The 25,684-nt window shown below is 35.3% G+C and overlaps 1 protein-coding gene across 10 annotated transcripts in view; it reads left to right on the forward strand.

Annotated features, from left to right (window-relative positions):
- The window catches only part of ZNF148 (zinc finger protein 148), a 127,985-nt gene that overhangs the window by 48,604 nt on the left and 53,697 nt on the right, over positions 1 to 25,684 (forward strand). For all 10 annotated transcript variants that reach the window (XM_059064375.2, XM_059064374.2, XM_067034396.1 and 7 more), the window contains one exon: positions 2,016 to 2,364. In XM_059064375.2, coding sequence (XP_058920358.1) covers positions 2,032 to 2,364 — 333 coding nt within the window. In that variant the 5' untranslated portion in view covers positions 2,016 to 2,031. The remainder of the gene's footprint in view (positions 1 to 2,015; positions 2,365 to 25,684) is intronic.

Genomic DNA, 25,684 nt, shown 5'->3' on the forward strand with positions numbered 1-25,684 from the left:
TTTTGGAAAGAGAAATTAGATTCTTGTTCCTTTGTCCCATATGTATTCTGGACTTCCATACTACCTGGTACCAGGGAAGACAAGGTTAACAAGGATGAATTATATTTTTATTTACTTTGCTGTTTAAGTAAAGTTTTCTCCCTAGATGATAACCTTAGTAAATGAAAGAGTATTTAAATTTCAGTAGTGTATTTGAATTTAACTGATCATTTATTTTACCTCTCAAAGCTATGATCAAAGTAGTAGCCATTACTACCTGATTGATTTGGGAAAGAGGTGACTAAACTGAAACATAGTTAATGCATTTACTAATTGTGCGCCCATCATGTTGGGCAAGTGTGTGTGTTTATTTTGCACAATCTGATAAAAAACAAACAGTACCAATGTTCTGACATTCTCTGAGATGAAGTTTCTTTGGATTTCATGATTATTATGCTAGTTCCTCTAGTAACACAATGGAGTGTGAATTTACAGCAACAAAAGTTAGAAGATTTAATATTGCCTGTTTTTTCCTATAATAATGGAAAAAATAAGATAATGTAATAAGATATTTAATAGTGTCTAGTTCTTATCATGATCTCTTAAATTTATTTAATCATGTGCCACTATTTAAGAATATATTAGTAATGAAAATACTACTTTTTCCATTTTAACAAATATAAAAGCATTTGAAAAATAAAATTTTATTATAGAAAGTTTTCAAATTAGAGATAAATGTAAATATGAAAAAAACCTGGTAATTTCACCACCCAGTGGTAATATTAATATTGTTAGCATTTTCAGTAAATCTGTACAAACATTTATACACACATTTCCCTTAATATCAGGCTTTTTCCCCAAATTTTCAAATATTTTTCAAGAATATTTTTTGACTGTATGGATATTTTTTGAATTCCAACAGACTTTTACTTTTTACTGAAGCAAAAATTCAGTAAATTTGAATTTATTTATTCTGGCAGAAATGTATGCGTATCACGGATATATACATCTTAAAATTTTACAAAGTGAGTACACCTGTGCAATCAGCATTCAACTCAGGAAAAACATTGTCAGTTTCCAGACACCCCCTCCTTTTCCTACCTCCTATCAGTGGCCTCTTCACCCAAGGATAGGCATTTTTCTGATTCTGTTTTTAAGAAAAACATTGAGATATAATTTATATACAATAAAATTCACCCATCCTAAGTGGACAGTTTTTAGTAAATTTATTGTAGTCTAGTTTTAAAACATATGTATGAATATAATTTAACCAGTTTCATTTTGTTGAATATGCAGTGAAATTCCAGTTTTTCACTATTGAAGTACTGCTATAGTGATTTTCCATGCATATCTTTATATGTATTTCTGATTTCATCAGGATAGGTTCCTAAAAGTAAAATCACCAGTTCAAAGAATATGTGCATTTTTATGGCTTTTGATACATGGTACCAAATTACCTTTGAAAATAGTTGAACTAATATATTCCCACTGTCAGTAGATGAGTGTCTTTTTTTTTTCCCCCTGCCACCTCAACGTCAGGTGTATTTTTTAAGTTATTATCAGTTTGGTGGATAAAATATGGTTTTAATGTTCATTTCTTTAATTACTGTAAGTGAATATTATTTTATATATTTAGTGACTATTTCTAATTTTTCTTTATGATTTGCCTGATACTGTTCTCTCAGTTTATTTCTTAATGTTACTTCTTTTTATTTTTAAGACATTTTAGTATATTAAAGGATGTGAATCCATCTGGTGTGACAAGTACTTTCCCCTGATTTGCTTTATGTCATGCTCATTTTTCATGAAATAGATTAGGATTTTGTGTCTTAATGTCAAAAATAAAAATTTGTGTTTTACTCTACCAGCCTTTGGAAATTTATCATGGTAATTTTTAAATTGGAGGCAATATTGAATTATATGAATAAAACATTTTTATTAAAGTGTGTACCTTTCATAATTTAAAATTTAAAAAAATTCAAGTAGACATATAAAACTAATTTATTATGCTTTGTTGCCAAACTTGGTCTTTCTAGGCAGTTATACTTAAGCATGAACATTGACGACAAACTGGAAGGATTATTTCTTAAATGTGGCGGCATAGACGAAATGCAGTCTTCCAGGGCAATGGTTGTAATGGGTGGAGTGTCTGGCCAGTCTACTGTGTCTGGAGAGCTGCAGGAGTCAGTTCTTCAAGATCGGAGTATGCCTCACCAGGAGATCCTTGCTGCAGATGAAGTGTTACAAGAAAGTGAAATGAGACAACAGGATATGATATCACATGATGAACTCATGGTCCATGAGGAGACAGTGAAAAATGATGAAGAGCAGATGGAGACACATGAAAGACTTCCTCAAGGACTACAGTATGCACTTAATGTCCCTGTAAGTAATTCCTTTATAAGATATTAAACTTACAGTTAGAAACATAATTAATTTTGTATTAAGTGATACAAGTCATTGAAGAAATTTCAGGAAGTGTTTAAAGGCTGAATATAAATAGTTCAAATGGGCATTATTAAATAGATATACTAAATATTGGTAAAAATCATAGTTGAAAAGGCAAAATTAAGTTTTGATATTACATAATTTCAGAAACTTATCTTTTCTGGATAACATTTATTTATTTATCAGGGTTACTGTGTATTGAATTTGTGTGTGTGTGTATTAAATTTTAAGTGTTTAATTTTAAAAGATACTTTGTTTCAACTTCTGGATTTTTCCTTAAAGAGTAGAAAGATTGAATCTGGAGCACAGCTAGAAAAAGATTGTACACTTGAGAGTTTTTCTTTCAAATTCTGTAACTCTTGGCAGTCCCTGCCATCTTTATTTTTTTCATTATCTTTAAAAAGGATATCAGCTCTTTAGTCTGTTTACCCTGGATGTCATAGGTCATCACCTAAGGTACTCTTTTGTAGGCACCCATAACTTTTTTTTTTTTTTTTCAATTCAAATGAACATTTATTGGGCCCACATTAAATGGGACATGGTGAAGAGATTACGAGATGCCCCTTTTCTGTCTGTGTACAATTTCTGCCACTCTTTCCTCAAGTGGGTACATCCTGTGTCTCACAGTCTTTGCAATTATTCAAGCTCCTATAATGGAATGGTAGGCTTGTTCAGAGGCTCAGAATCTTTTTAGAAAGTTGTGGTTAGCAGAGTGATGGTCACAGCTAATGGAGAACTGCTTCGTTTTCTAACAAAAAAACACAAACAGTGAGCTGGACTCATGGCTTCCCATGAAGGTGCTGGGCTCATCTGGTGCTTCAGTCACGGGCTCTTTGGAATAACCGGCAGTGACATCTTCATAATCTTTACTCCATAAGTTTTCTGTGTGAAGTGACTCATAATCAACTCTGGCCTTAGTGACTTCTTCCTCAGAGCTGAGGGTGTTTAATTCCACATTAGTAGGTAATGCGAAAGTCTGTGTGTTCTCCAAATACAAGTCAATGGTTGTTTCTGTATCTTGGTCACTGGTCAATTGTAGTAGGACAGTGGTTGACTGACTGTAGGTCAGTGATGAATTCTGGGAGTAGTGTGGGGTAAGTCACAGCCAGGGCAAACCAGGCAGAGAGGAGCAGGGCCTTCCTGAGCATGGTGCTGATGCAGGCGGGGAGTGTGGGAGGCTCACGAAGGTAAGGAGGCTGAGTGGTTTTTTTTGCCTTCTTGTATCTTTATTTTTACCTGATGACCAGCAAAACTACAACTGTAATGTAATCCTCTTCTTCTTTTTTTTCTTTAACATCTTTATTGGGGTATAATTGCTTTACAGTGGTGTGTTAGTTTCTGCTTTACAACAAAGTGAATCAGTTATATATTTACATATGTTTCCATATCTCTTCCCTCTTGCGTCTTGTAATCCTCTTCTATTGTTTATGTGATATTAAACCTGGATCCTTTCAGTACTTCTGATATACTGTGCTTTTTCTTTTGCTTTAGGACCTTTGTATATTCTACTTGTAATATTCCCCTCAGTCATAGCCCCTCCCTGTTTTTTAACCTAGTTAAAACTTCATCATTATCAGCTTGCCACTTCTGTCTGGTCTAGGTGTAGTTCCTGCAATAGGGCCTTGTTCAGTGTCTATCTCCCTGATAGATTGTAGGCTCTATCTATGTATGACAGCATGAATTTTGTCTTGTTTTCTATTATGTCCCAGGTGTTGGCACATGGTGTCAATGAATGGATAACTACTTACAGTTATGTTCTAATACATGTGCTCACCAACTTTTACCTAGTCCATTGCAATAGCCTTTTCCTTTTTCAGTCTGTTGATGGTGATGGATTACATTAATTAATTTTTAGATGTTGAATCAGGCTTGCATACCTGGAAGAAATTCCACTTTGTTGTGGCTTATAATTCTTTTTACACATTGTTTGATTCAGATTACTAATAGCTGTTGAGGATTTTTGAATCTATGTTCATGAGATAGATTGGTCTAGTTTTCTTTTTGTGCAATGTCTTTGTCTGGTTTGGATATTAGAGTAATTCTGGCCTCGTAGAATGAGTTAGGAGTATTTCCCTCTGCTTTGGTCTTTTGGGAGAGATTGTGGAGAATTGGTATAATTTCTTCCTTGAATGTTTGGTGGAATTCACCAGTGAATCCGTAGGGCCTGGTACTTACTTTTTTGGAAGGTTATTAATTACTGATTCAATTTCTTTAATAGCTATAGACGTATTCAGATTGTCTGTTTCTTCTTGTGTGAGTTTTGACAGATTGTGTCTTCTGAGGAATTGGTTCAATTCGTCTAGGTTATCAAATTTGTGGGCATAGAGTTGTTCATGGTATTCCTTTCTTACCATTTTAATGTCTATGGGGTCTGTAGCGATGTCCCCACTTTCATTTCTGATACCAGTAATTTATATCTTCTTTTTTTCTTAGCCTGGCTAGAGGCTTGCTGCCTTTTTTTTTTTTTTAAAGTATCTTAACAGTTTTTAAGCATATGGTATTATATACAGTATCAGCATATAGTTAACTATACTCACATTGTTGTACAGTAGACCTCTAGATCTACTGTACAACTGTTTCATCTTGCAAAGCTGCATCTCTATACCCACTGAACGCCAATTCCCCATTTTTACCTCCCCCCAGTAAAGACTTACTAATTTTATAGAGAACTAGCTTTTGATTTTTTTTCTGTTGATTTCCAATTCTCAGTTTCATTGATTTGTGCTCTGATTTTTATGATTTCTTCTGTTATTTTGGATTTAATTTGCCGTCTGCCCCTCCAGTTTTCAGTGGTGGAAGTTTAGGTGATTGATTTAGATCTTTTCTGATATATAGAAATGGCATTCTAATATAACATTCAATGATACAGATTTCTCTCTAAGCACTGCTTTCAGTGTCCCTCACATTTTGATAAACTGTATTTTTATTTTCATTTAGTTCATTTTATCTTTTAATTTCTTCTGAGACTTCTTTGATTCATGTGTTATTTGGAAGTATGTTGTTTAATATCCAAGCATTTGGGGATTTTCCAACTATCTTTCTGTTACTGATTTCTAGTTTAGTTCTGTTGTGATCTGAGAGTGTTTATTATATGATTTTCTGTTCTTTTACATTTGGGAAGTTGTGTTTTATGGCCCTGAATGTCATCTGTTTTGGTGAATGCTCCATGTGAGATTGAGAAGAATTAGTGTTTTGCTGTTGTTGGATAAAGTAGTCTATTGATTGCAATAGCTTTTTTAAAAAAATAAATTGATTTATTTATTATTTATTTTTGACTGCATTGGGTCTTCATTGCCGCGCATGGGCTTTCTTTAGTTGCGGTGAGCAGGGGCTACTCTTCATTGTGGTGTGTGAGCTTCTCATTGCGGTAGCTTCTCTTGTTGCGGAACACAGGCTCTAGGCCCTCGGGCTCAGTAGTTGTGGCTCCCGGGCTCTAGAGTGCAGGCTCAGTGGTTGTGGCGTACGGGCTTAGTTGTTCCGTGGCATGTGGGATCTTTCCAGACCAGGGCTCAAACCCGTGTCCCCTGCATTCGCAGGCAGATTCTTAACCACTGCACCACCAGGGAAGTGGTGCAATAGCTTTCTTATTGGACTGATTGTAGCCTGACTCTTATCCAGTCTGTATTTCAGATGGTTCCTATAGTGATCTTTCCAAAACGATATTTATACTTACCACTCCTCTACTGAAACTTTTTCAGAGGTTTCTTATTGCTAAACAGCTGAAATGTATTCTTTTGCTTGGTCTGAAAGGGCCTGTGATCAGGTCTCTTCTTATCCTGCCCCTGTGTACGGTGCTTCAAGCCCCTCTCCCTGCTTCATACTTTAAGTACATTGAAATTACATTAGTTGCCCAGGCCCAGTATGATTTTTTCTATTACTTCTGTACGTGTTGTATACCTGTAATATTCTTTGTTTGGCAGTCTACCGTTTTTCACTTCTCAAAACTTTCTTTTGTGTAATTTTCATTATAGTAACTAACTTATTTTTCGTTTCTTGGCTTGCAGGACCATGAGGTCTCTTTTCTGGAACCTGTATTTTAACTTTTTGTTCTCAATAACTGGGCTATGGTAGGCAGTCAGATATTTTTTGAGTGAAAGAAATTTTTTTTAATTGAGAAAAAGTTTAAATTGAAATGCTGTGAGATCCTAAGTTTATAGTTTAGAGTTTTGACAACTGCATAAACTTGTATAACCCACAGGGCATCAAGTATGGAATATTTTCATCATCCTAGAAAGTTTGTGTTTCTTCCTGGTCAGTCTACTCCACAACAGTTGTGGTTTTTTTTCCCCCCCATCATAGATTAGTGTTGTCCTTTGAGAACTTTATGTGAATGGAATCATATGTAACTCTTGGGTCCAGCTTCTTTTTTTTTTTCCACTATGAATATCAATTTTATTTGAAAAATTTCTAATTTAGAACTAAATAGGGACTTTTCTGGTGGCACAGTGATTAAGAATCCGCCTGCCAGTGCAGGGGACAGAGGTTTGAGCCCTGGTCCCACATGCCGCAGAGCAACTAAGCCCGTGTGCCACAACTACTGAGCCTGCGCTCTAGAGCCCTCATGCCACAACTGCTGAAGCTCGTACTCCTAGAGCCCATGCTCCGCAACAAGATAAGCCACCACAATGAAAAGCGCTTGCACTGCAACAAAGGGTAGCCCCCAGTTGCCACAACTAGAGAAAGCCTGCGTGCAGCAACGAAGAAAATACATAAATAAAAATTTAAAAAAAGAACTAAATAGCTGTAACATCAGTATTTTTCACATAGTTTTTACTTAACTAATTGAAAAGTAACTGAAACAATTAAAATAATAATTGCTTTTCCTGTGGATAAGCATATTAAAAAGTAACATTCATCTTTACAAAGTGTGCATTCCTACTGTGTTATAGTATAATCTCACAAGTTAGAGATTAATTACAGGTTTCATTTCACAGGTGTTGGTGCTGAACACCTCAAAGCAGTAGTCTATTGTGATGTATTTTAAATTAATTTTCAGTTGCATTAGAAAGAGAGTGATGGCTTGGTTATTTAGTTGTCACACTAATGAAGTAGGTATTTTAAAATATCTTCTCCGGCTTCTTTTGCTCAGCATAGTGTTTTTGCAGTTTTTCATGTTGGTTGGGTGTATAAGTAGTTCATCCCTTTTCATTGTAGATTAACATTCTGTTGTTTTATTATCCTAAAATTTTGTTTATTTATTTCCTTCTTTATGGTTATTTATTATCTCTAGTTTTCAACCTTTATGGATAAAGCTGCTATGAACATTGTTGTGCAAGTCTGTTTTCATTTCTTTGGGGTACATTTTTATAGAAGTTAAACTATTTCTCTTCTGTTTTCATTTTGTTTGATGTAGTGTCTATCTTTGCATTAGTATTACTCTTTTAAATTTTTATTGGAATGTAGTTGCTTTACAGTGTTGTGTTAGCTTCTACTGCACAGCAAAATGAATCAGCCATACATATACATATATCTCCTCCCTTTTGGATTTCCCTCCTGCATCAGTATTACTCTTGATAGCTGTATTTTTTTTTTAATATAAATTTATTTATTTATTTATTTGTTTGTTTATGGCTGCGTTGGGTCTTCATTGCTGTGTGTTCAAACAGTTTTCAATGTGTAATTGTTCATGACTAGTATATAGAAATACAGTTGATTCTTTTTATATTGACCATGTATTCTGTGATCTTGTTAAATGTACCTATTAGTTCTAGTAAGATTCCTTAGGTTTATTCATAGTCCCTATTATCCATAAATTTTACATCTTCCTTTCCAATCTAACTTCTTTTTTCTTCCTTATTGTATTGACTAGGCCTCCAGTACACTGTTGAATGGAAGTGGTAAAAGTAGACATCTTTGCTTTTTTCCTGATCACTAGGGGACTGCATTCAGCTTTTCACCATTAAGAATTATTTTAGCTATAGAATTTTCTTAGGTGATCTTTATTTATTAGGTGGAAGAAGTTTTTAGTTTGTTGAAATTTTTTTAAACTGTGAATGGATATATAACTTCATCGATATTTTTTCTGCATCTGTTAGATGATTATATGCTTCCCCCCCTTTTTAAAAAATAAATTTATTTATTTTTGGCTGCATTGGGTTCGTTGCTGCATGCGGGCTTTCTCTAGTTGCACCAAGTGGGGGCTACTCTTCATTGCAGTGTGCAGGTTTCTCCTTGCGGTGGCTTCTCTTGTTGCAGAGCACGGCCTCTAGAGCACAGGCTCAGTAGTTGTGGCGCACGGGCTTAGTTCCTCCGCGGCATGTGGTGTCTTCCTGGACCAGGGCTTGAACCCTTGTCCCCTGCACTGGCAGGTGGATTCCCAACCACTGCGCCACCAGGAAGTCCCTCCTCCCTTTTCTTAATATAGTGAATATATTGATTGATTTTCAAATGTTAAATCAACCCTGCATTCCTGGGATAAACCACACTTGGTCATGATGTGTCATCTTTTTTATAAGTTGCTGGATTCAGTTTACTAATTTTTTTAAAAGAATTTTTATGTGTATGTTTATGAGGGATACTAGTTTTCTTGCAGTCTTTGTTTTAGGTATACTGGCCACATTAAAAATGGGGTAGGAAATAGTTCCTTCTCTATTTTCTGAAAGAGTTTGTGTAAGATTGGTATTATTTCTATCATACATATGTAGTAGACTTCACCAGTAAAGCTAATCTTTGGCTGAGTTTTCTTTGTGGGAAAGTTTTTACTTCCAAATACAATTTTTAAAACATGTAAGGCTACTCAGATTTTAAATTTTATTCTTGATTTAGTTTTGATAAATTATACTTTTCAAGGGATTTGTTCATTCTTTTATTTTTTAATTGAACAAAAATATTTATAATATTTTCTTAATTCTTTTATTGTCTAAAGGATTTGTAATAGTTTCTTTTTTCACATTCCTGATAGTGCTAATTGTCTTTTTCTTGATTAATCTGGGTAGAGGTTTATCAGTTTTACTGGTCTCTTCAAAGATTAACGTTTGGTTTTATTGAGCTTACTATCGTTCATTTGAACTTTCTTTCATCTTTCCTCTCATTTATTTCTTTCCTTCTGCTTACTTTATTTTTAATTTGCCCTTCTTTTCGTAGCTTCTTAAAGTAGAAGTTTAGATGACTGTTTTAGACCTTTCTTTGTATACATGTAGGTGTGTGTAACTACCATGACTCTCAGGATACAGAACATCATACCAAAGATCTTCCTGGTGCTACCCCTCTGTAGTCACACCTCTTCTTGTTACCCCCACCATTCCTAACCCCTGGCTATCCTACCCTAATCTGTTTTCCATCTCTAAAACTTTGTCATATTGAGAATATTATATCAGTGGAATCATATAGTATGTGACCTTTTGAGACTGACTTTTTTCACTTTATGCCCTTGAGAGCCATCTGAGTTGTTGCATATATCAGTTCTTTGTTCTTTTTTATTATATAGTAGTATTCCATGGTATGGTCGTACCACAGTTTAAACATTCACTTATCGAGAGACATTTTAATTGTTTCCATGTTTTGGCTATTACAAATAAAGCTGCTGTGAACATTCATGTGTAGGTTTTTGTGTGAACATAGGTGTACATATCTCCAGAATAAATACCCTATCATACCCCTGCCACTTGATATAATCACTCCTAACATTTTGCTATATGTTCTTTAGTGCTTCTTTGATATGCCTACCATGCATAGGGTCATGTTGCTTTTTATCTATTCTTTTCATTTACCAGCATGGTTTGAACTTTTCTCAACTCCTTACTCTTCTACTACTTCTTAAATACCTGCTTGATATTCCAAATTTTGGATAATCCATAACTGAGTCCTGTTACTCCTAATAGATGATGATAAATTTGAATCCCTTGTGAGAAAGAATCAGTGAAAAGTTGTCTCATACTGTATACCAAATGGCAGAATTTAGTATTTGTGTAACATTGCTTTATAGTAGTACATAACAGACATGAGACATTGTATCCCTTACTTACTACTTATGCATTCCTGCTGATAAGGCAAAGTGGTGAAGGGCAGGTCTTGGGATCATGAATATACATTTTTGAGTTTAATAGAGGGCATTGATGTAGAACAGTATGATCCAGATCCCCCAGAATGTGAAAGCTTAAGCTACGTGGTCTTTCATCCTTTCTAGATTGTGTGCTAAAAGTCTTTTAAAAATAGATATTGAGGGCTTCCCTGGTGGCGTAGTTGTTGAGAGTCCGCCTGCCGATGCAGGGGACACGGGTTCGTGCCCCGGTCCGGGAAGATCCCACATGCCGCGGAGCGGCTGGGCCCATGAGCCATGGTCGCTGAGCCTGCGCGACGGGAGGGGCCGCAACAGTGAGAGGCCTGCATACCGCAAAATAAATAAATAAATAAATAAATAAAAATAGATACTGAATATATGTGTTTTTTTCCTTTTATTTGCTCATTCACTTGGAAGTCACAAAGAACTTTATTTCATATTAACTTTTTTTTGTTAATTCAAAACAAAAAGTTGAGTTTTCTTAAACTGTTAATAACAGTTTAGGTTCTGTAGCCTATGTAAACACCCTATTTTGTGACAGTTGAAGTAGAAGTTTTTCATTTGTGGTAACTGCTGGTTTTCAGGATTTATCTTGACCTTACTACTCTAAATCAATCACCCAGCTTCAACTCTGTAGCTCTACATTTTCATCTGCAGTCTGCAGGCCAACCTTTTTTAAAAAATAATTTATTTTATTTATTTATTTTTGGCTGCGTTAGGTCTTTGTTGCTGTGTGTGGGCTTTCTCTAGTTTTGGCGAGTGGGGGCTACTCTTCGTTGCGGTGCGCGGGCTTCTCATTGCGGTGGCTTCTCTTGTTGCGGAGCACGGGCTCTAGGTGGAGAGGCTACAGTAGTTGCAGCATTTGGGCTCAGTTGTTGTGGCTCGTGGGCTCTAGAGCACAGACTCAGTAGTTGTGGCGCATGGGCTTAGTTGCTCCGCGGCATGTGGGATCTTCCTGGACCAGGGCTCAAACCCGTGTCCCCTGTGTTGGCAGGTGGATTCTTAACCATGGCACCACCAGGAAGTCCTGCAGGCCAACTTTTGAATGTCCGTAGTTTGCTCATTAGAACTTTGTTTGCAAAGATTTTAGAAATTTGAATTAAAATGAGCTAAAACTAATATTTCAGTTCCTCAGTTGTATTAGCCACATTTCAAGTGCTCAGTAGCCACATGTGGTTAATGGCTTCTGTATTAGCATAGATAAAGAATATTTCCATCATTGCTGGAAGCTTTATTGGCTAGCACTGTGTTAGAAAGCTTCTCAACTCAAAACCTAAATTTATTTCAGAAATTTGAAAAATAGTATTTGACTTATCCTTTTAATTCTTATACCCGTAGAAGAGGGATTGGGAACTTTATGGTCTGTATTTTTCCAGTTTGATGTCAAGTATGTTGAAGAGTAAAGGACATGTTTGTATTGACAAAATGGAGCAAACTGTCATTCGTAACGATATATGCCACATTTGTTTTCTAGAAGGCTATTGGATTGTACTTGAACGAAAGGATTTTATAAATTAGGAACTATAAAAAATCATGTTCTAGTCATTTGATGATACAATAAAGTGTAAGATATTTCAGGTATTTATAACTCCTGAAAAAATATACTTCAGCGCTCGTGTAGCTTTTTTAATTTTAGTCATGAATTTCTGTGCTGTAAAACAGCATGAATAAAACTGTAGATATCCTTTTATGCATTTAGTATTTATGATTATTTTGTTTAATGGTCTAGGCAACTCAAGACTTTATTTAGCCCTTGCTTTAGGACCTCTCTTTTGTTTTTAGTTTTAAAATTGCCTTAAATCCTGTCATTAGTTTATGGAGAATTGTGTAGATATTTCCCCAAATACCTGTTGCTCTTGCTCCAGTCAGTAAAACTCCAGTATGCTGTTGCTAGGAATTTGAGTATATGTCCCGTAATGAGTGACTTTTCGTCTCCTATTTAACAACAACAAAAATAATAATCATTTTATCCATGTCAGTGATTTTAAGATACTTAACTATTTTTGCCACATATTTTATACTCTGTTTTAGTTGCAGAATGGTATTACATTTATTGGTAACAAATGATCTTTTGCAATCATCCTAGAAGGAGACAAGTCTGTGTGGCTCTATTTATTTGCTTAAATAGTCATTGGTATGATATGTTTCTTCCTGTCTTTTTGGCTAACTCCCAACTTGTTCTCCTTATGACATTGTATACTTTTTCAACAGTTACTTATTAGTTGTAGCCAGTTCTTATTACCATTGTATTTCTTTTAAAGTTCATTTGGGAGATTCAGAAGTAATTTTATGTTCCTTGCAGCTTGGGTCCTTGTCTTATGAGGCTATTGGTTGGCTTTTATTGGATCTTTATACTTAAAGAGGTACACCCCCGCCCGCATTCAGGTGCTTTTTACTTCAGCATACTCTTCCGCTATCATTTTCAGAAACACATTTATTAATTGAGCTCATTTTAAAGAAAATATATGGTAATTTATATCAGTTCTCTAGGGGTTTTTTTTTTTTAAACAAAATTTTACTTGCTTGTATGGCTCTTAGAAAGTGTCCTATTTGATAGGAATCAATATTTTAGCAGAAAACATGGAGTGAGTAATCTTGCTTTGAGAGTCATATTATTGCTTATTGTTACTGATTTCGACTCACCTGGCAAGTCGATGAATCAAGGTATCTCCATTAGTAGGTTGTTTTAGAGAGCTAACCCAGAATGGTCTATTTTTCAGTATCCTCCAGTGCTGGTAAAGTTGTTGGACTCAATTTATCTTTTTCTTTTCCCCTTAGGTGGACATAAATTGTTAATAGAAGATTTCTTTTTAGATTCTTTAATAACATAGCCAGTCTCCTAACACTTTTCATATAGTTCTGTCTGATGTTTGATGTCTAATTGCTTGGTTTGGAATTGTGAGATAGTGGTACTGAATGAGAGTTAACACTCTTTCTTATATCAAGTAGTGCCCAAAGTGGAAATCATTATAGACAAGGCTGTGATAGGGTCATTCTAGCTAGATCAGTCTCAGAGATGTCTACTTGGGGTTTTTTCATAATTGTATGATGAAGTTTATTATAAAAGGACTACATAGTCCTTGTAAAAATTAAAATAGTATAGAAGATAACAAAGAAAAAAGTAAAAGTTCCTTGTTTCCTACTCTGATTGCAAAGAGATAACCACTAATACTGATAATCCTGGAAATTTTAAATTTATAACAAACATACAGAATATGTGTCTGTATTTATTTCTATATAATGTGTTTTATAAATATATATCTTATGAAAATATACATTTTGTTTTATACAAGTTAGATAACATTATTTTTATATACTTTTGAAATTTGCATTATTCATTTAATAACATTTTATAGAAATTTCCATGTTATTGCATATAAAGCTTATTTATTTTAATGAATGATTAAATGACATGCCTTATTTTATTTAACTGCTCCCCTATTGATGGATATTTATGTTATTACTAGATTTGTTTGAATGAAATAATGATGAAAGGATCATGCTTATATATATAGATATCTATATATACAAGCATGTTTCTTGTATCTATCTATATGTCTGCATATTTATAAAACTCTTTCTCTAGGTATATGTCTTTTTATTGAAATACAGCATTCATACAGAAAAGTACACAAATTGTAAGTCACTAATTTCCTCAAAAATGAACATACATGTGTAACCGATACTGACATTAAGATATAGAACATTGTCAGTATCCCAGAGGCTCTCCCCTTCTTGTATCCCTTTTAGTCACAACCCTCCTTTATTCCAAAAGATAACCCCTACCCAAACACTTTTATCATCATCAGTTAGCTTTACCTGACTTTGAATTCAGTATAAATAGAATCATGTACTATCTACTCTGATGTCTGATTTCTTTTACGTTTTTTATGAGATATGTCCATGTTATTGCATAGGTAGTTGTTTATTCTCATTTCTGGATAATTGTCAGTTGTGTGAATGTATCAAAATTATTCATTCTAGTATATCTAATATAATAGCCGTCTTGTTTCAAGATGTTGGCTGTTCTGAAAAGTGCTCCTGCGAATAGTCTTTTATTTTTTTTTTTGGCCGTGCCAAGTGGCTTGCAGGATCTTAATTCCCCGACCACGGATTGAACCCCAGGCCCTAGCAGTGAAAGCTCCGAGTCCTAACCACTGGACTGCCAGGGAATTCCCTGCTGTGAATATTCATAGCTGTGTCTTTCGGTGCATGTGCACACTCATTTCTGTTGGTTTTATGCTTAGGATTGAGTTTTCTGGGTATGGATATGTTCAGTTATAGGAATTTCTGTCAGAAGTTTTTCTCAATAGTTTTGCCAATTTATACTAATTGCTCTGTATCCTTGGTATCTGTTAGGTTGCATTTCACTGATAACTAATGAAATTGAGTGCCTTTCATGTTTACTGACAATTTGGATATTATTTTTTTGTAAGGTACATGTTCATCTTTTGCCCATTTTTCTATTAGGTTGTTTCTTTCTCTTACAGATTTGTAGTAGTTCTTTATATATTTGTTGGATATATATATCAGTTAACTTTTCCACTCTTCCACTCTGATTTGCCTTTTTACTCTTTTGATGAACAGAAGTCAGTGTTAATGAAGTTCAATTTATGTCTTTTCCTTTTGGTGTTTTGTGTGTCCTGTTTAAGAATTCTTTGCCTGCCCCAAGGTGATGAAGATATTTTCCTTTGTTAACGTCTAGAAACTTTGATTTTTCCTTTTCCATTTAGATTAACAATCCATTCGGAATTGATTTTTGCTGATGATGTGAGATAGGGATCAAGATTTACTTGATGGCTTTCTCTTTTTTTTTTTTTGTTTTTTTGTTTTTCAACTCACAGAAATTTTTTCAGTTTCACTTTGCTGGCTTAATGTTTCAATTCTTAGAATAGCTTAATACATTAAGATAACAATGAATAGATTTTTCTTTGATTAATACTAGGGATTTGTACTAGGACTGGACTTATGTCTTTTAGGATTATAAAGTAACACATGTTTGTTGAGAAAATGTAAAAATTTTAAAACTATAAAGAAGATAATAAAAATTGATGTAATCTTAGTACTCTAGGATAATCACTAACATTTTGTTGTTAGTATTTTAGTGTTTCCTTTTTTGTTTGTTTTTCTGCATATGTTGTGTTTATATAAAATGTGCTGCATATGTATTTGTATTTGTGTAAAATTGTAAAAATATATTTATCAACATATTTATATTTATCATTTAACTTTAAACCACGAGCATCTCACTATGTCATTAATATTATTCAAAAGTAAGATTTCTAATTACTATATGTCATATAGCTGTATTGTAATTTATCTCACTCTTTCTTTACTGGGTATTAGACTGTTCGCACTTTATTTATGATCGTAAATAATATTGTGATGTTACCTGTAGGCATTGTTGTCATGTGAGATTATTTCTTCAGTATAGATTTCTTAAGACTCTTGATTATATACTGGCCAATTTATAGTCCACAAATGTTGATCTGTTTATTCTCCCTCTAGTAGTGTGTAAGATTCCCAATTTAATGTCTTTTTAAATGATCTGGATTAGGAAATATGAAATATAATTTCCAGATTTGTACGTGATATTGAGAAAAAAGAAAAACAACTGGACTTGGTCTTGGGTTGGGAGTGGAGAAGAAAATTAAAATATGTCTTTAGATGGGAGACTGGGATATAATATAGCATATTGAAAGGCACGGGGAAGAAAAGAAAGGCAGGGAGTTTGGAAGGAGGTTCTGATGTGAAAAAAGGTTTTATTTTTAGCAGTATTGAGTTTTAGATAATAGGATGTCTAAGTGGAGATGCTCTGTAGAAATTGGTAATCTTCTATATATCTAAGCAATTACACATCTGCAATTGTGTAATAATAATTAATAACCATAGATATTTATTTAGAACTTGAAGGTTTTCAGGGTGCTTTTTTGTAATGTCATTTGATTTTCTGATGTGTATAAGCTGGATATTATTACTACCACTAATAAACAGATGAGGAAATGATTATGATAATCAGTAACAGCAAAAAACAACTATATATTGCTATGTACTATAGTTGATGCTTTACATATATAATCTCCTTTAACTCTACAGAAGTTCTGTGAGGAATATTCCCTCCATTTATAGGTGAAGAAAGTTCCAAATGATTAAATTTTAGTTGTTTAGCCTCACGCTGCTAGTATTACTCTTTGGGGTTAGATTGTATTTCTTTTAAATCCCAACCTATGCTTTTTAAATTTTTCCATACTACTTATGGAAGCCAAGTTTACTCAATAATAATTGGAAGAGAAAGGATTGAAACTCAAGTCTTAAGCTTCAATAAATATTGTTGACATTTTGTCCACTTTAAAAAAAAAAATACTTCCTTTCTCTTGAACCACTAGAAGTTCTTTCCACATTCTGGCAGCAACCTAACTATAGTTTATATAAGGGAAAATGAAATATGTTTGTGTAAAAATCTTTTTAAATAAGTTTGATTACTTTCGATTTTTAAGAAGCAGTAATATTGGGTTGGCCAAAAGGTTCATTCGGTTTTTTCCATAAGATAGCTCTAGTAGCACTAAGTTGTCTTTAACTTCATTTGAAACAATTTTGTTTGATCGTATTGTGACAGCTGTCATATCAGTATGCATTTAAAAAAAATATCAAAATTGGTGAATTTTCGTGTAGCCATTTTAATATTGAAGATGGAAGAAAAAAAGCGATGTTTTTGGTGTGTTATGCTTTATTATTTCAAGAAGGGTAAAAACCCAACTGAAATGCAAATGGAGAAGGTGCTGTGACTGATTGAACGGGTCAAAAGTGGTTTGCGAAGTTTCCTGGAGATTTGTCCCTGGACGATGCTTCTCGGTGGGGTAGACGGGTTGAAGTTGATAGTGATCACATCAAGACATCAATTGAAAACAATCAGTGTTATACCATGAGGGAGATAGCCGACGTACTCAATATATCCAAATTAAGCTTTGAAAATCATTTGCACCAGCTTGGCTATGTTAATCGCTTTGATATTTGGGTTCCACATAAGTTAAGTGAAAAAACCTTCTTGACTGTATTTCCGCATGTGATTCTCTACATTTTTGGGGAAGCATTTCAAAAAAATTAACTAATTTATTTTTGGCTGCGTTGGGTCTTTGTTGCTGCGGGTGGGCTTTCTCTAGTTGTGGCGAGCGGGGGCTACTCTTTGTTGTGGTGAGCAGGCTTCTCGTTGTGGTGGCTTCTCTTGTTGTGGAACACGGGCTCTAGGTGTGCAGGCTTCAGTAGTAGTGGCACGCGGGCTCAGTAGTTGTGGCTCTCGGGTTCTAGAGCAGAAGCTCAGTGGTTGTGCACAGGCCTAGTTGCTGCGAGGTGTGTGGAATCTTCCTGAACTAGGGATTGAACTCATGTCCCCTGCATTGGCAGGCGGATTCTTTTTTTTTTTTTTTTAACATCTTTATTGGAGTATAATTGCTTTACAGTGGTGTGTTAGTTTCTGCTATATAACAAAGTGAATCAGCTATACATATGGCAGGAGGATTCTTAACCACTGCGCCACCAGGGAAGTCCCACAATTCTCTACTTAAACGTAATGAAAACGTTCCACTTTTAAAACAAATTGTGATGGGCGATGAAAAGTGGGTGTAGTACAGTAATGTGGAATGGAAGAGATTGTGGGGCAAGCGAAGCGAACCACCACCAACCATACCAAAGGCTGGTCTTCATCCAAAGAAGGTGAGGTTGTGTATATGGTGGGATTGGAAGAGTCCTCTATTATGAGCTCCTTCTGGAAAACCAAACGATTTATTCCAACAAGTACTGCTCCCAGTTAGAACAACTGAAAGAGGCACGTGACAAAAATCGTCCAGAATTAGTCAACAGAAAACGCATTATCGTCCATCAGGTTAATGCAAGACTGCATGTTTCTTTGATGACCAGGCAAAAACTGATACAGCTTGGCTGGGAAGTTCTGATTCATCCGCCGTATTCACCAGACATTGCACCTTCAGATTTTCATTTATTTCGGTCTTTACAAAATTCTCTTAATGGAAAAAATTTCAGTTTTTTGGAAGACTGTAAAAGGTACCTGGAACAGTTCTTTGCTCAAAAAGATAAAAAGTTTTGGGAACATGGAATTATGAAGTTGCCTGAAAAATGACAGAAGGTAGTGGAACAAAACAGTGAATATGTTGTTCAATAAAGTCCTTGGTGAAAATGAAAAATGTATCTTTTATTTTCACTTAAAAACTGAAGGAACTTTTCGGCCAACCCAATAGTAATGGAAATAACACCAGATTAAGAGATACAAAATCGTGGTTTAAGTCCTAAGGTTGAAGTAAGACACTTACCTCTGTGAAGTTTTAGTTTCTTTATTGGTAACATGAGGATAAAAAATAATTCACAGATTACAATAAGTAGGATCTCTGTTGCTGGATTTGGAAGACTTGGGTGTAAATTTTTGTTTCCCTTAGACAAATAACCTTTCTCAGCCTTAGTCTTCTTATTTGTAAAATGGGATGAAAATGCTAACCTCATAGTTTTACTGTAGGATTAAATGCAATAGATTATACAGGATAGAGACCACAAGCACCCCCCTCCCTCCCTGCATGCCCAACCATTGTATCCTTAGTACCTAGGACAGTGCCTGGCACATAGTAAATACCAGATAAATCTTAGTTACTATGCTGAGGAGGAATCACAAATTTGTAGAACACCATATAAATGCTGGGTTTTGTTTTGTGTTTTTTTAAAAATTATTTTATTTTTGGCTGCATTGGGTTTTCATTGCTGCTCACAGGGTTTCTCTAGTTGTGGCGAGCAGGGGCTACTCTTCATTGCGCTGAGTGGGCTTCTCAGTGCGGTGGCTTCTCATTGTGGGGCATGGGCTTAGTTGCCCTAGGCGCGCAGGCTTCAGTAGTTGTGGCACGCAGGCTCAGTAGTTGTGGCTTGCGGGCTCTAGAGCGCAGGCTCAGTAGTTGTGATAAACGGGCTTAGTTGCTCCACAGCATGTGGCATCTTCCCAGACCAGGGCTCAAACCCACATCCCCTGCATTGGCAGGTGGATTCTTAACCACTGTGCCACCAGGGAAGCCCCTGGGTTGTTTTTTTTTTAATTGAAGAGTAGTTGATTTACAATGTTGTGTTAGTTTCTGGTTTAAAGCAAAGTGATTCAGTTATACATATATATGTATATGTGTGTGTGTGTGTATATATGTACATATTCTTTTTCACATTCTTTTCTATATTCTTTTCCCTGTGCTATACAGTGGGATCTTGTTTATTTTATATATAGTAGTTTGTATCTGCCAATCCAAAAGTCCTGATTTATCCCTCCTCTGCTCCTTTTCCCCTTTGGTAACCATAAGTTTGTTTTCTATGTCTCTGAGTCTGTTTTGTAAATAAGTTCATTTGTGTCATATTTTAGATTCCATATATATACATATATAAATGATATCATATATTTGTTTTTCTCTTTCTGACTTCACTTAGTATGATATTCTCTAGGTCCATCCATGTTGCTGCAAATGGCATTATTTTATTTTTTTTATGGCTGAGTAGTATTCCATTGTGTATATGTACCACATCTTCTTCATCCAGTCATCTGTTGATGGGACATTTAGGTTGCTTCCATGTCTTGGCCATTGTACATAGTGCTGTTATGAACATTGGGGTGCATATATTTTTTCAAATTATAGTTTTCTCCAGCTATATGCCCAGGAGTGGGATTGCAAGATCATGTGGCAACTCTAGTTTTAGTTTAGAAAAATTATAGAATAATTTTTAAAAACTTATTATGAAATAATTTTAGATTTATGACAAAGTTGCAGAAGTAGTACTGAGTTCACATAAACTCATTACCCAGCTTCCTCTAATATCAAAGCTTATGCAACCATAGTACAGTTATCAAAACCAGGAACTTAATGTTGGTAAAATACAGTAAAATCAACTGCAGATCTTAGTTGAATTTCATCTGTTTTTCCCCTAAAATCCCTTTTCTGTTCCAGGATTCATTTCAGGATTCCATGTTGTATTTAGTTGTATCTTCTTGAGTCTCCACCATTCCATGACAGTTTTTCAGTCTTTGCTTATCTTTTATGACCTTGATAGCTGATGAGTATTGGTTAGTTATTTATAGAATGTCTCTTAATTTGCGGCTGCCTGATGTTTTCTTTCTTTCTTTTTTCTCTTTATAAAATATTTATTTATTTGACTGTGCTGGGTCTTAGTTGCAGCATGCGGGATCTTCAGTTGTGGCATGTGAACTCTTAGTTGTGGCATGCAGATCTAGTTCCCTGACCTGGGATTGAGCCCGGGCCCCCTGCATTGGGAGTGCGGAGTCTTAGGCACTGGACCACCAGGGAAGTCCCTGCCTGATGTTTTCTTATGATTAGATTGAAGCTTTAATTTTTCGACAAATTCCACAGAAATGTTGTGCTCTTCAAGGTGTATCATATCAGGGAGTATAAAATGGGGATGTATGTCTTATTACAGGTGATACTACACTCTCAGTACTTCGTTAACATCATATCTGCCAGTTTTTCCCTGAAAGTCACTTTTTTCTTCTTTGTAATTGGCAAATATCTTGTAGGAAATAGTTTGAATCTGCTTAAATATCCTATTTCTACTGAAAAATTTTTCCTACCTATTTAAGCATCCATTGGTGCATCCTGCCAGCTGTAGTTATTAATGTAGTGTTTACCTAAATGTGAATTTGTATTTTCCTCATTCCTTCTATATTTATGTTAATTGTAGCTATCCCTTCTCTCCATTAAAAAAAATTATTTCCATTTATATCAGAATGGATATTGCCTTATTATTTGAGTTATAATCTGGTACTGTCATTTATTTTTTTGCTCAAGTTGTTTCAGCTTTGCCTATTGGGAGCTCTTTCAGATAGACCCTTGTGTCCTTTTGACATGCACTCTAGTTTCTGACACCACAAGATGTTCCAAGGTCATCGTATAGTTTTCCTTGCCCAGCTTTGAAATCAGTTCTTTTCCAAGGAGCTCCATTTCCTTTTGTTTGGATAATGGTATTTAGAAACTAAGTTTTGGATGCTAGGTGTGTTGGATTTCATTGCTTCTTAGTGATGTCAGCCAACAGAGCTAGGCAGTACATGTGTGTCTACTAACTCACACATGCACACACGTCTATACTAATTTCTTTATGTTGGTTGGGCCCAGGCACCTGTATTGAAAGAAATTGAATGGAGAAAAGGGAGGGAATGCAAAATATAGTTAAGATGTATCTAGCTCAATGGTTCTCAAAATTTCTGGTCTTGGGGACCCCTTTATTCTTAAAAATATTGAGGACTCTTAACAGCTCTTGCTTCTGTTGGTTATATATATCGATATTTACCATTTTAGAAATTAAAACTGAGAAATTTTAAATTTTATTTATTAATTTATCAGTAACAAATCCCATTACATGTTAACATATAGCATATTTTTAATGAAATATAACCCTGTTTATAAATTAAAATTTTTGTGAGAATTCATTTTACAGTTTTACAGATCTGTTATACTGTCTGGCTTATCTCATATTTGCTAATACATTTAGTCTGTGGTGACATCACATGTTAGTTAGCTTCTAGGAAATGCTATATACTCATAAGAGGAGAGTGAAAAATAATAGGTATTATAATGGAAGTATTTTTGACCTCATGGAGCACCCCACTGGAAAGGGTGTCAGGGATCTTCAGAAGTTCCTGGACCAAACTTTGAGAGCCACTGATAGAGGTGTACTAAAACTCTTATAAAATAAAGGTACGTATATTGTAGAAGGTTGGATGCAGAAGAACTTGTGTGAGGAACAGCAAAGAACTTAAACCATGATGCTATAGAAGTTAAAAGAATAGAATTTCTGGGTAGGATGGGGGTGCTCAGCACTGTTTCAGGTAAGATAACTTGATTTGATCACTTCTTCCACTTCATCTTATAGTTATCTAAATTGTAAGATGCTGATATAGCAACCAAAATGCAAATTTATAATGAGAAATATTATAGAGAAGTACACTAGAATGTGTGTTGTGAACTGTGGGTCCCTGAACCTTTTCGAAAACAAAAGATAGTTATGGACTTTCTCAAACCCTGACAAATGTAGCTCCTTTCAGAAGTTTGCATTGCAGTCGGGTCAGGCAGAAAGGGAGGGTTATGGTTCATGATTCACATAAAGGCCAGTGCATCAATGTGCTGCTTTTCTTCCTGGCCCTATTCTGTGGTTTGGTGAGCTTGGAATTAGAAATCTTCCTGTTGACTGGTTATATCTAACTGTTCTTTCCAAAACCATCCTGGAAATAAACATACACACGCATACACACAGATATATTCTTGGTGTTTAATTTCTCTTTTTCTGGACTCCATGAATACTTCTAAATATTGCTACATTATTTAGGCAGTATATTTGCAGTACAGTTAATTGTTTTGTATCTTTCTTTTTACATTTAAACACTTGTAGTACTTGTGGTCACTTTGATTCAATTTGTTTCCTAGGCAGTATTTTGGAACAATTTCCTTCTAGCAATAGTTACACATTCTTCTTATATGACTACATACTGTTTTTACTCTTAGAATAACGATTTCTCTAAGTTTGGTGGCAGTTATTTTGCCTATATGCTTACTACAGATTATTCTTTTGAAAAGTTTGGCCATAAGAGGAAGGAAGTTGCTGGAAATATTTTGGTTCACAAGAATTTATAGGGTAAATGTAAGTGTGCTTTTAGGCAGAGAAGTAGTTGGGGAAGTAAGGGAGATTATCGTAGAGAGGCAGTGAAGCTGCAGAGCCTTAGAGATGGGTGGTGGTGGAATCAGTAGCACAGAGTATAGAGGAAAGCACAAGATGCTTTCTTTTTTCTTAAACAGGGGTGGGAAGATGAATGAGAATACCTAAAAGAGAAATTGAAAACTGAAAGGAACATATGGCTTCAGAAATGGGGAGATGGTAAAAAACAGGTACTTCTGCCAAGTGATGTAGGTCTTTTCTGTAAAGTAGATCGTGTAGAATCTTGAAAGCTGAGCTGGGGAGAGTATAATTGATATTATGGGCAACAAGGAGCTATTGTAGATTTCCTTATTGGGGAAATGGCAAGAAAACAGTTTTATATTAATTTATTTGTGAAAGAATACATTGGTAGATGATAATGCCCTGAAGTATCAAGGTTGATAAGGTTAATTGGAATGAAATACATATGGACGTAGGATATTGAGAACGAAGCGAAAGAAGAGTCCAAAATGATTGTAAGGGGTCACCTTGTTTGGGAGTTAGGGGTAGACCAAAATTTGCAAATGACATGAAATGTTCATCACATACTATGTCTGGCAACATTATTTTAGGTATGTTTAAATTTGTTACATCACTTAATAACATTGAGTGTGGAAGAAAGTTGTTGGGAAGAGTAGCATGTTTGGAAAGAAAAAAATTAAAGGGGGATAGATATAGTTGCAGTTATTTCAGATCTCTGAATTTTTCCATTTGGTTCCTGCCCTTATTCCCTGTATCATTCATTTAGATTGAGCCGAATATGTGCCATTTTATTAGTTTATTAGTGTTACTAGTTTTTTTTTTTTAAGGCATCAAAACTTCCCATCTGCATTTTAAGACCTTTGGAAAGGAGACTTTGTCATAGAATGTGTTCTCAGTATCTAGTATTTTGCTCTGTACATATTAGAATCTCAGTAAATTTAAAACTTCCATTGTATTACTTTAGACTGCCTGAATTTAGCATGTAGAAGGTACTTAATAGCTGTTGAATGAATAAGTGAGTGAAAGCTGTTATGAGAAATACAAAAGAAGACTTATCTTATTTTCAGATACCAAGGTAAGATACAGGTACATGAAATAGTAAAATATAAAAGACATGAAATAAGTTTGGAAAAAGAAGGAGTCATTCTGGATTCTGGGCGTGATTTACTAGTGATTAGAACCAAGGGAAGGATTTTTTCAATATAGAGAGGACTCTTTATGTTTAAAGTTGGGAGCATAAAGAGAGAGTGATCAAAAATGAGGAATACCGCAATATAATTAAGAGATATATATTAGAACTAGCAAGAATGAACCAGCTTGGGCAGTGGCAAGGGGTGAGGAAGCATGGGCTCTGCCTCTTGATAGGATGTTGGGGAAGAAGTTAGATGAATATACAGGTAGATGTGACATGGGAGTCATGCCTGATGGCTTCCCCAGTCTCAAAGTGGAGATCCAGAGGGAGCTTTGATCAGTGGGTGAGCAGGGGTCTTACAGCTTCAGGTGGAGAAGCATCTGGGTTTAGTCAGATCTTATGAGAGAAGTATGAGTAGGGTTATTGACAGTATTGATGGTATTTCTGGTTTGGTAGTGAGAAGAGCATTGAAATTCAGGCTCTCAAATGTAGGCAGGAAGTTGTACATGGGACTAGGTGAAATGGTAAAGATTAAGCTATGGGGAAGAAACCACAGGTTTTTCTTGTTTTTTTTTTTTTTTTTTTTTTTAAATCTGACATACTTCCTAGCCTATTGATTTTCTTGGTGTTCCAATGAATGTGTTTCAAAAATCCAGCAAACCTGTCTTTTCAACTATCACACATCTGCAGATGCCTGCTTTGATTAATTATACTTTGGTGTATTTTAGGTGAAAAGTAACACTGAATACTTGATTTTCTTTTAAAGATAGTTCTCAAGGAAATAGTAGGGAACTTATAGATGAATTGTCTCTTTTGTCATGCTTAAGAAGTTTACATGTTTTTATAGATTATTGTAGTCTTTCTTGGGCCAAAGAAGATTCATTTTCCCAGACTTTTTGCACCTCATTCTTTCTAGTTGCCTTGTCATTTTCATACCCATCTCTTTATGTTTATGGATTTACCAACATCCTTTCTAAGCACCTTAGGCTGGACCATATACTTTAGTGTGTGGTTGTGTTATATGTAGAGGTTATTCCGTTTATGAGTGATAAGCCTGTTGGACTATTCTAAAACTAACTTGCTATGTGCCTGTTGGTATTCACAGTGCTTTGATTCATTGATACTTCTAGGTTTTGGTCTGTGCTTTCATAATGTTAAAAGTGTACCTTAGGGCTTCCCTGGTGGCGCAGTGGTTGAGAGTCCGCCTGCCAATGCAGGGGACGCGGGTTCGTGCCCCGGTCCGGGAAGATCCCACATGCCGCGGAGCGGCTGGGCCTGTGAGCCATGGCCAATGAGCCTGCGCGTACGGAGCCTGTGCTCCGCAGTGGGAGAGGCCACAACAGTGAGAGGCCCGCATACCACACACACACAAAAAAGTGTACCTTATATTTGTCAATGCTAGTACCAAT

This window comes from Kogia breviceps, chromosome 5 (genome assembly GCF_026419965.1).
Source record: "Kogia breviceps isolate mKogBre1 chromosome 5, mKogBre1 haplotype 1, whole genome shotgun sequence".
NCBI lineage: Eukaryota > Metazoa > Chordata > Mammalia > Artiodactyla > Physeteridae > Kogia > Kogia breviceps.